This window comes from Pelodiscus sinensis, chromosome 13 (genome assembly GCF_052426305.1).
Source record: "Pelodiscus sinensis isolate ZL-2025 chromosome 13, ASM5242630v1, whole genome shotgun sequence".
Taxonomy (NCBI): Eukaryota; Metazoa; Chordata; order Testudines; family Trionychidae; genus Pelodiscus; species Pelodiscus sinensis.
Window position 1 is genome coordinate 39,643,124 of NC_143064.1, and position 11,496 is coordinate 39,654,619.

At 42.0% G+C, this 11,496-nt stretch overlaps 1 protein-coding gene across 7 annotated transcripts in view; it reads left to right on the forward strand.

The window, feature by feature from the left end:
• Positions 1 to 11,496, forward strand: part of PCDH11X (protocadherin 11 X-linked) — a 1,122,530-nt gene that overhangs the window by 171,818 nt on the left and 939,216 nt on the right. For 6 of the 7 annotated variants that reach the window (XM_075940729.2, XM_075940728.2, XM_075940730.2 and 3 more), the window contains one exon: positions 547 to 3,033. In XM_075940729.2, coding sequence (XP_075796844.2) covers positions 547 to 3,033 — 2,487 coding nt within the window. Of the gene's footprint in view, positions 1 to 546; positions 3,034 to 11,111; positions 11,183 to 11,496 lie in introns of all 7 variants that reach the window. The other variant, XR_012906841.2, reaches the window with a different exon arrangement.

The following is an 11,496-nucleotide window of genomic DNA, read 5'->3' on the forward strand; positions in this document are numbered from 1 at the left end:
CCTGAATCATAAATTACTTTGTAATCCCCTTTTAAATATGGCATGGCTTTTCTTTACTCTACTTGCAAGAGATTGTTCCTTTTCTTGCTTTTCTGCATGGGGGCATAAGCCCCCTTGTTCCTTTTGCTTCCCCTCCCCTAATCTTGGGCTCAGGCCTGTTATGGGGCACAGCCTGAGCTCTGTAGTTCAGCCCTTCTATGAGCATGGGGCCCGATGTAAGTTAAACTTTGACATCTCCCACTTCCATTGGCCAGATGTAAAACAGGCAATACACCATATATTTTAAGGGGTTGCTGTAATTTGACTTGGATGGGAGCTGTAAAAGAAACCTTGATGCTCTGAAACACCATTCTTGCTCAGGTCTTCTTCTAGTGAGGTGAAAATACACACAGCCCCATGCTCAAGACAAATGCTAAAGGTTTATCCAGCAGGGAATGTATAAATACACATAAAGGCATCCATCGGCCCCCTGTATACAGTAAAGATATGTGTCTATTTATAACATATTTCCATAATAAAAATTGTTCCCCCTTCTGTGTCTTCTAGGGCCAAAATGTATTTGGACTTGATATAATTGAAACACCTGAGGGAGATAAATGGCCACAGCTGATTGTCCAGCAGATCCTGGACAGAGAGCAGAAAGACACATATGTGATGAAGATCAAAGTTGAAGATGGCGGAACACCTCCTAGATCCAGTACAGCCATCCTACAAGTAACAGTTACTGATGTGAATGACAATCGCCCAGTCTTCAAGGAAAATGACATTGAAGTCAGCGTTCCGGAAAATGCTCCAGTGGGCACTTCGGTTTCTCAGCTCCACGCCACTGATGCTGATCTGGGCTCAAATGCTCAGATCCACTTCTTTTTCAGCAATCAGATCTCCAGTCTGGCCAAAAGGCTGTTTGCCTTAGATAATAGCACTGGCCTCATCACGATTAAGGAACCACTGGACAGGGAGGAGTCACCTGTACACAAGTTAACTGTTTTGGCAAGTGATGGCAGCTCAACTCCATCAAGAGCAACGGTGACAGTAAATATCACAGATATTAATGATAATGTTCCATCCATAGACACAAGATACATCATCAATCCAGTGAATGGGACTGTGCTCCTGTCTGAAAAAGCACCACTCAATACAAAAATTGCCCTGATTACTGTAATGGACAAAGATGCTGATCTGAATGGAAAAGTTACTTGCTTCACAGACCATGATGTCCCTTTTAGGTTAAAGCCAGTGTTCGATAATCAGTTTCTATTGGAGACGGCCACATTTCTAGACTATGAGGCTACACGAGAATACGCTATTAAAATAGTGGCCTCTGATTCAGGGAAACCTCCCTTAAATCAGTCTGCAATGCTGCTGATCAAAATCAAAGATGAGAATGACAATGCCCCAGTTTTTACACAGCCTATCATTGGACTTTCCATTCCTGAGAACAATGCTCCTGGGACCCAGCTAACCAAGATCAGTGCAACAGATGCAGACAGTGGACGCAATGCTGAGATCAGCTATATGCTGGGTTCAGATGCACCCCCCATTTTTAACCTGGACCGCCGCACAGGTGTTCTGACAGCAGTGAGGAAGCTGGACAGGGAAAAACAGGATAGGTACTCCTTCACTGTATTGGCCAAGGATAATGGGATGCCACCTTTGCAGACCAATGCTACTGTGACACTGTCAGTTCTGGATCAGAATGACAACAGCCCTGCTTTTACCCACAATGAATATAATTTCTATGTGCCAGAAAACCTGCCCATGTATGGCACAGTGGGACTTATCACAGTTACTGATGCTGACTCTGGAGATAATGCTGCAGTTACTCTCTCTATATTAAACGGCAGAGATAATTTCATTATTGATCCACTTACTGGTGTAATAAGACCCAATATTACATTTGATAGAGAGCAACAAGGTTCTTACACTTTCCAGGTGAAGGCTGTCGATGGAGGAAGAGTACAACGCTCTTCAACTGCCAAAGTGACCATAAATGTAGTTGACGTGAATGACAACAGGCCTGTTTTTGTTATCCCTTCGTCTAACTACTCCTATGACTTGGTTCCCACAGCCACCAATCCAGGTTCCGTGGTGACTAAAGTCTTTGCAGTTGACAATGATACAGGGATGAATGCAGAGCTCCGCTACAGTATTATAGGTGGGAACTCAAGAGGTTTGTTTACAATCGATCAGTTAACAGGCAACATTACTTTGAAAGAGAAGGTAATCACAGCAGATCATGGCTTACACAGGCTGGTGATAAAAGTCAATGATTTAGGACAGCCAGAGTCTCTCTATACCATTGCACTGGTGCATTTATTTGTGAATGAGACAATCACCAATGGTTCATATGTGCAGGAGCTAGTCCGTAGAAATATGGAAACACCAGTGGGCCAGAATGTTGGGGATGGTGAGATAACCCCACAGACCAATGACTACGTCAAAATCATCATTGCTATAATTGCAGGCACCATGACAGTCATCCTGGTCATTTTTGTCACTGCACTAGTACGATGCCGCCAGACACCCCGACACAAAGTTGTCCAGAAAAGCAAGCAGAGTGGGGAGTGGGTCTCCCCAAACCAGGAGAACCGACAGATCAAGAAAAAGAAGAAGAAGAAGAAGCGCTCTCCTAAAAGCCTCCTTCTCAACTTTGTGACAATTGAAGAATCTAAGCCCGACGATCCTGGCCACGAGCACATAAATGGCACTTTAGACATTCCCGTAGAGCTAGAAGAACAGACTATGGGAAAATATAACTGGGCCACCACACCAACCACTTTTAAGCCTGACAGCCCAGATTTAGCAAAGCATTACAAGTCTGCCTCTCCACAGCCCACCTTTCAAATTAAACCCGAGACCCCGGTGCCCCCTAAGAAGCACCATGTCATTCAGGAACTGCCTCTGGATAACACCTTTGTGGTGGGCTGTGACTCGCTCTCCAAGTGCTCCTCCAGTAGTTCGGACCCTTATAGTGTCTCCGAATGCAGCTGTCAAGGTGGCTTCAAGACTCCAGGCTCCATCCACACCAGACAGGTAATACTAAGTTTCTAGCTGCTAGCTCTCTCTCTTTCTCTGTCTGTACCTCTGAGCTCTGCACAATAACTTTGTCTATAAAGATTAAAAGCCTGAAAGTTCATGCTTGGCTGAAACATTGAAATATAAACAGTTTGTGATTCATCAATGTTAAAGAGAGAAAATTAGAATAAAGTGACTCTTGGCTGTGGGGAAATTTAGCACTGAATGATTATATTAAGCGGATATTCCTGTCTGTAGATGGCAGTATGGTACTTCCTGCATTAACATAGTATTTAGCTGTGCAGCTCTGTAAAACAAAGAGAGGTTGTAGCACTGTCCTCCCTAGTAATGTGTGCTCAGGAATCTAAGTAATCTAGGCCAGGTGGAAAGCAATAAAGCTTTGCAGTATCTGATAAGTGGTTCTTAATGCTAATGGAATCTGGAATTGGAGCCTTCATTTGGACAGACTGTACCTGAAGGTCTCTCGAAAGCAGGCAAGATTTTTTTATTCCCGAGAGATTAAGTGCCATTTTCAGACTAGAAACATGCCCTACTATGTGGGCTACTAAGTGGACTGACTGACATAATCAACAATATAAAGCAGCACTGGAGACAGTGGGAAAACCTGCAAACATCCCAAGCATTGCCCTCATTTTGTCACCTTTATGCCCAAGTACAGACACTAGCTGCAATAACACGCAGAGCAGCAGTCATATCAAAGGCCCTCAGATTAACAAAGAGGGCAAATTATCCGATGATAATTAAAAACTGTTTTGCTTTTTCAGACACTAATGGGAATCACATCAGAATTGAATCTAGATTCTTAAATGGTGTATTAGTGCATTTGTGATAAGGTTTTGTTATTTATCTGAATTTTTTTGTCCATCAGTAGCCTATCCTCAGTAGAAGGAAGAGTCCCACACTTTTATTTGAGTTAGTGATGAGGTAAAAGAAGGAAATAAAATATTACTGATGATGAAAAGATGGGGTTCACTTCATTTTTTTCTTGTACAGGGCCAGATCCACAGCTAGGGTACATTTGAGTGGGCTTTAGTAATGCTTTGATGATTCACCCTAGCTGAGGATCAGGCCCACAGGCATTAGACCAAGTGTCAGGAACCTTTGGCACATGGCCCATTAGGGCAATCTGCTTGCAAGGCCATGAGACATTTTATTTATGTTAACTGTTCACATGCATAGCCTCCTGCAGTTCCCAGTGGCCATGGTTCGCAATTCCCACCCAAGAGGAGCTGCGTAAAGCAGCAGCTAGCACATCCCTGCAGTGTGCACCACTTCATGGAGTCCCCATTAGCCAGGAACCGTGAACTGCAGCCACTGGAGTTGCGGGATGGGGTGGAGGTCTGTGTCTGCGGACAGCCAGTGTAAATAAAATGTCTTATGGCATGCTACTGGATTACCCTGATGGGCCACCTGTGTGCCAAGGGTTGCACCGGGGTTGACTTATTTTTTGGTAGGCAGTTTTGTTAATGATGTGGTGGAAAATAAAAGGGCCAGGGGCTGAAGAAATGTTCTCATTCAAACTACATCTGTACAGCAAGCAAAGACTGCTGTTGCCTTTTTTTCCTTTCTTTTTACTTTTAGCATAAGTGTGTGAGGTAGACAACATCCCTGCTCTGTATAAAGCATTATATTTGCTGAGAGACATTAACAGAAAATGGAATAGAAAAGGATTTCTTCATATTTCTCAAACAGCAGAGACAAAGGGAGGAGTGGTTTGCAGCCTGTTAAAGATTTGAATATCTTCTGTTAAAGTTATTTGAGTCAATTCATTTTCAATTTAAATTAGGCAGTAGAAGAACTCTTTATATTTGTTTGAGTGTGTGCATAATGTGTGTGTTGATGTTAGTCTGGAAGGTGAAGGTTGTTTTCTTAGCACCTATTGAGTCCTGATCCAAAATTTGTTGATGGTGACAGTTTTTCTATCAAATTCAGAGGGTTTTGGTTCAGTCTCGGTGAGCCAAAATAATCCATGGTTACCTGCTCAAAGGCCCTGCATTTTGTCATCTTTCCTCCAGCTGAGACAGCTATTTCTGTAGCATTCTCTGGAACCATTCAACCATCTGCCAAAGAGGGCTGGTAGCAAATGCAGAGATGGGGGCAAGGGAATGAAGGTCCTCCCTTCTCTGTGCTTCTAGCCCCTGTGGACTGAGATCAGGGTGCTCTTTCCACCGTCACGTGGCACAAAAGCACATTGAAATATTCATCACCCCAAAATTATTTCAGGGCAATATTGTGAATATAATGAGAAATTTGTGCAAGGTGGGATTGGGGAATTGATTTTGCTTAAATCTACAGTTCTCCCTCTTTAGACTTAAACTTTGTGTCCTGGTAGTGAACACAGAGATGAGGAAACTTTAACAACATATCATACGATGGCTTTTACATTCACTTGAAAATAGCATTTCCTATAAACATTGAAATTAATACTCTCCTTACTTAAACAAAACATGAACAATTCTGGTAGGGTGCGTCTAGACTACAGGGTTTTATTTTAAAAAAACATCGTTTTTTTCTGAAAAACTTCACGTGTGTCCACACTGCAATCGCATTCTTTCAAAAGAAAATTGAAAGAACGCAAGGGTTTTTCCGACATTGGTGAGGAAGAACGCCTTTTCAAAAGAGCTCTTTCGGAAAAAGGCGTGTGTGGACATGGAAGAGGGAGGGTTTTTTGAGAGAAGAGGGAAGAAGAAAAAGCACTGGTGGCCATTCTGTCCATAGCAAGCACTGCTTACATGTGAGATAACGTCCAGGCAGTCTGGATGCTATGTTTCGAAAAAGCGCAGCGCTTTTTCAATATGCTTTTGCAGTGTGGATGCCCTTTTTCGAAAGAAGTTTTTTCGGAAGATCTCTTCCAAAAAAGCTGCTTTCTAAAGAAGCCTGCAGTCTAGATGTATCCCTGGTGAACCTATGTACGTATTGACACAAGAAAGGAATTAAGGGGCCTTTGTGTTGGATTTTACTAAATAAAGGTAATCGTATATTTAAGAAAAGTAAAAACAACCAAATTAACTGTTGTCCTGCAGTTCTAAGGGATAGTTTTAAGCAGGCAAATTTGTTCCTAATAATAAAAGACACCAAAATGGCCTCATCTCCATTTAGTAAAATGAATTGGAGTGCATGACTGAAGGCAGGATAATTTGAAGTTTTCAGTTAGTTCCGTTAGCTTGAGGGGAGATCAAAAAAACTTTTTTTTAAAGCCCCTGATAGTACTGCAATACTTCTGTTGTCATGCTATTCACCCTTTTTCCAACCTTGGAGATTAATGACATGTTGGAGATTAATGCTACTTTTGCGTTATGCATTCACTGACTTTGCAGAAAGCTGTAGGGCAGAGCTCAGTCCTGCTGGAGAAGTTACATTAAAAACTCAAGTACTTTAGTGTTGAAAAATAAATAGTGAAGGTCTCCAAATAGAAAAAATATGTGGTTCTTCCTGGCACTAGCTATTATTGCAATCTATCAGTTTACAAACAAAAAGCTTTCTTGAAGGATATGACTGAGAAGGAACAAAATTATTCATTCAGTTTGCCCACCCCAAATTTCAAAGGTTGCTGGGATAAATGACTCTCAAGTTAGAACTGCCTTTGATTTTGTTTCTGCACAATCAAGATCTCACTCAGTCATTATGAAACAAAAATACACCCTCAGTTTGACCATCTCTATATGAAACAGAATTGAGTTATCACTGAATATGTGTCTATGGACCCACCAAAGCTTTAAACTTTGCCACCTGGCCTATCTACATACAGAAAACCTGCTAAATCCTTATACTATTTGTTCTAAGATGTGCTAAGTATATGTATATTTAGAGAGAAACACAGAAGAGTTTTTGAAAATTTGTCATTAAAAAACTGAGACACCTTGAATGGCCAAAGAGAAAAGGAAATAAGTATCATAACAGTCAGCCCAGGGAAAGGAATGAGGATGTTACTGGGGTAGTGTAGAATGGTTGAAGAAGGAAAAATACACAATGCCTCTTATGTGTATGTAGGGGGAAGAACAATAATCCATATTATTTTTTAAAAAAAGTCATTTCACAGTACTTATTTAATCTATCATAGTGGCCACAAATACATGGAAATTTATAGAATAGCAAGTGTTCTTTTGTGAAGTATTAGAAATTAATGTTCTAAAGAAGCTTTTCAAAGTGATAGACTGTGAAGAAACTAATTGCTAGTAATAATGCAGTGTTTTCCAGGGTAGGACAATTAGGGACTCGTAAAGTAAAGGTGACATTGAGTGTCTTCCAAGTATTCAACTTTTTATTAGTCAACTTTGGTAAGTGTGCTGAGGGGGATATAATTGTTTGCTAGAAAGAAGAACAAGAGAACAAACTCAAAACCTGATCCTTCTGCCATTGAAGTCAATAGGACTTTTGCCATTAAGCTCAGTGGGAGTAAGATAAGACTTTTAATAAAATGCCCTGATAAAGTTGTACCTATATCCTGTTTCTCTCTCTCTCCCTCTCTCTCTCTCTGCATTTGTCATTCTGTATTCACAATAGGAAGTGAGTAAAAATAGACAGAGAGAGGCAATATGAGTTGGCATTATGTGGTTTACGTGTTGGTGTTTGTAGAGCATAATTTTCAAGCTCTATGGCCAAACAGTTGCTTAAAACAGCACATAGGTGCCTCAAATGGCTATCTGGTCATCAATATGTATATAGGAAGTGTGGACAACTGTAGAACCTGGTGCTCTAAAGTGAATATCAAATTTGAAAACTGGCAAAAATGAGACAAAATGCTAAAAAGCTTCTTTAAAACTTGCTGTCTTCTCGAGTGCTGTCCCTCCTCTCCTTGTTCCGTTCCATCTTTTTCACATTCCTGCAAATATTCTTGTCCAAAAGAGCCTGCACATGACCCTTCTACCAGGCTAAACCCTGGGATCTGGGAAATGTTGGGCAATCAACACCCTTCCCCACCAGCTAGTCAGTGAGTGTCAGAGGCAACCAGGATGAAGGGCTTCCTAAAAGCGAGTGCCCTCCCTCTCTCCCATGTTGCTAGGACTGGCCTCTTTTTCTGGCATCCCCATTAGATTTCCCCCACCTGTTGAGGCAGATGGGTAGCATTTCCTGAAGAACACACTGTGATTATATTATGGCTGTGTGATTTTTTTGCTAATGGCACTCCTCACTCCAGGAGGTAAAAATGAGACCATCTGCACTCAGAAAGCAAAGGGAAGCACAACTGCGCAGGAGAGCAACAATAGGAGAGAGAAGCGCATTTTTGTAAAATATGATTATTTGTTTTCCAGCAGATGTTTTTAAAGAGAAATGGGTACATTTATACAATTTATGTAGCTTCAGATTAATACATGGAGTGACCTGATTCAAGGTTCAAATTTTACCCATATTTTTAATAATAGAGTCCTAAGTATCATGTGTAGGATCCTACCAAATTCAGGGCCCACTTTGGTCAATTTTGCCATTTTTTAAATTCCATGACTGTGAGCTTCATGATTCATCTGTTTAAATGTGAATTTTCCTGGTGGTGTTATTGTAGAGGTCTTGACTGAAAAAGGAGATGTTGGGGAGCACGGCAAGATTATTACAGGGGGGGTTGTGGCACTGCTGTCCTCACTGGTGATGGTTGTGGGGGGATGCAGGGTTGGAAGCACCCCCAAGGTGGGAGAGACCAGCCAGCAGGAGGGCCTGTGCTGGCAGCAGGAGTCTTTGCTGCATGTCCCCACCCCCGACCTCTCATCGACAGTGCTGGCAGGGAAGGTGCAGGCCAGGCAGCTCCCCAGCCCTGCCGCTCCAAGAAATGTTAGAAAGAGGCAGGGCAGCGGGGAGTGGAGCAAGGGCAGGGCCATGGTGGAACAAGGAGTGGGGAGAAGTGGGAATGGTGCCCCTCCATTTCCCCTGTCTGCTACCGTTCTAGGCTTCTTCAGGCAGCAGTGCTGCCTTCAGAACTGGGCAGTTGGAGAGCAGTGGCTGCAGAGGCCGCTACAACCACAGGTACTACCAGCAGCAGCACAGAAATAAGGATGGCATTTTTTAGCATTGGCACACTTATTTCTGCGTTGCTGCGTGCAGAGCTGGACCCGCTGAAGGCAGAACAGAAGTAAAGGCCCTCTGAAAGTAGCACAGTAACACTGTGACCCTCTTAAAATAAGGGACCCCCATTAAATCCCTTCTATAGTCACAGCCCCCAATTTGAGAAACTCTGGTTTCTCCCATGAAATTGATATAGTATAGAATAAAAGTACACAAAAGACTAGATTTCATCGGGTGGGGCAGGGAGGGCGGGGGACACGACGCCAGATTTCACAGTCCGTGATGCGTTTTTTCATGGCTGTGAATTTGGTAGGGCCCTAACTATGTGGAGTTGCTGTGGCTTGCAGTGTGTGAGTTGAGTTTAATGGTTTTGTCTAGTTCTGTCTGGACCCATGTCCCCAAACACAGAGCAACAAATAAATGCCTCCACCAAAAATGGCATTGCTGTTGTTACTGACCTGAGCATGTTGGTCAGGGATTGAAAAGGCATGGAGCCGGAACTCCTCCAGTCTGGCTCCAAGTTACGGATGAGCCACGTTGGTGGAGCAGCATGGGTAAATGTTCAGTAGTGCTGCCAGTGGTGTAGCTGCTCTGTTTATAGAGGCCTGCAGTTGCCAGGGCTATCCATCAGAGAGCTCTCATCAGCAGGTACACTCACAGATATGAAGGATGATAGGAATGGTACAGATGTTTTTCATTGACACTTGGTAGTTGGGGACACTATCTGAGATCTTCAAAGAGCCTAAGGGTGTTAGATGTTCTAATGCCATTGAATAAAAACAAATAAAATGAGAGCCAACCCCCTCTGGAAATAAACTGCTTTGGTCACTGCTGGTGGCTTCAGTATACTTGCAATCACGTAAGTGGTAAATTTAGCTCAGTGTGGTTATGCTTCAAAATGTGACTGTGAAGCTCCATATTTATTTCTCAGTTCTTCTGGGAGCCACATTACTTTAGTACAAGTAAAAGCACCCTCCTCTTCCCCCCGCCCACCCCAGAGTTAAACTGGAAAAAGATATACAATTTGCAGTTTTCAAATTGCGTATCTTTTTCCAATGTTCTTTCGGAAGAGGTTTTTCCTAAATTTGGCGCATCTAATTTCAGTGTTTAGCCTGGTATCCAGTCACTGATAACAACCACAAGGGCGACTGGTGCTTAGTGGGGAGGAGTGCAGGGAGGGCCAACCGGAGAAGTGGGGAGCAATTAACATTTTGGTGGGAGATGTAGAGGGCAGTGAATCTCCTGAGTGGTATCACGAGTCACCTATGCTAATCAGATATTTTAAAGAAAGTTCAGGAAACCTTATCACAAGCAATTATGGGATAATTTATCTGGCGGAGGTTTGTTTCTGAATCTCAGTGGTTCAAGAAATGGCCTTCAAGAAGTATTTTGCTCCTTTGAAAGTATTTGCTGTTGTAATTCTATTTACTCTTGTTGTTTTGATCTTTTCTGGCTTGAACATCATCACTGGTAATCTTGGCCCAACTGCAGTGTACTAACCTATATGTGTGGTTAAGGAGCAGTTATGAACATCTTGAGATGTTCTGCACTTGAACTTTAAAGCAGATTGTGAACCTCTTGCTAATGTATGTAAGAAGTTCTACTGAAGTAAGGCCGAACAAAAGAAGTATTTTTTTCCATGGGACATTTAGAAAAGGTGGGGGGTTTTTATTTCTTGGGGAAATAATTCCATTTTCAACTGAAAATCAAAATGGAAAATCAGACAAAATTTTCAGAGTTTATTTTTCATGCTCCCCACCTCCCCCGCTCCAGAAAAATAAACATAAATTTGGGGAATTGGAAAAAGGGATAGAGCCAGAAAACTGAAAAAAAACCCTTTTGTGTTAAAAAAGTGAAACATTTTGAATTATAGCAATAGCTTTATTATTTTTTTAAATTTCACCCTCAATATATGCGGAAAGCATAGCTGTTGAGGAGGGGCCCGTTTGCACTTTGCTGCTCATGATCTTACTTTGATTCAGTTCATAACCATAGTACATAATGTAACTCATAATTAGTGAGATCTGATTTAGCATTTACCATGATTTCTCACATTTATTTCATCTCCTGTTCTCTCACAGAATTTTTGACAATCACTGATAGTGATGGGCAGCCTACAGCAATGTCCTTACCACTGGCTAGTCTCTTCTTGGTGAGCTTGTTCCCCTATAGCATTTTCTTGCCCATTGGGACAGTTGATCTGATTAGCCATTCACTTCCCCAACATTTTCTAATCCTGATATACTTGATTGGTGGTGCCAGAAGTGGAGCAAAGTGACTAATAGGCACAAAGTTTTAAATTGTTGTGAATTGTGGCCTAGAAGCATGTCAAGTGCCTGCTGAAACCTTGTCCGACACAATTACGTGCATTTGCTCATATTTTGGTGTTCTAGATATAGTACACATAGCTAGGGATTCAGTTTTTGCTCTGATAAAATAACGAGGGAACTGATAATTTACTATTAT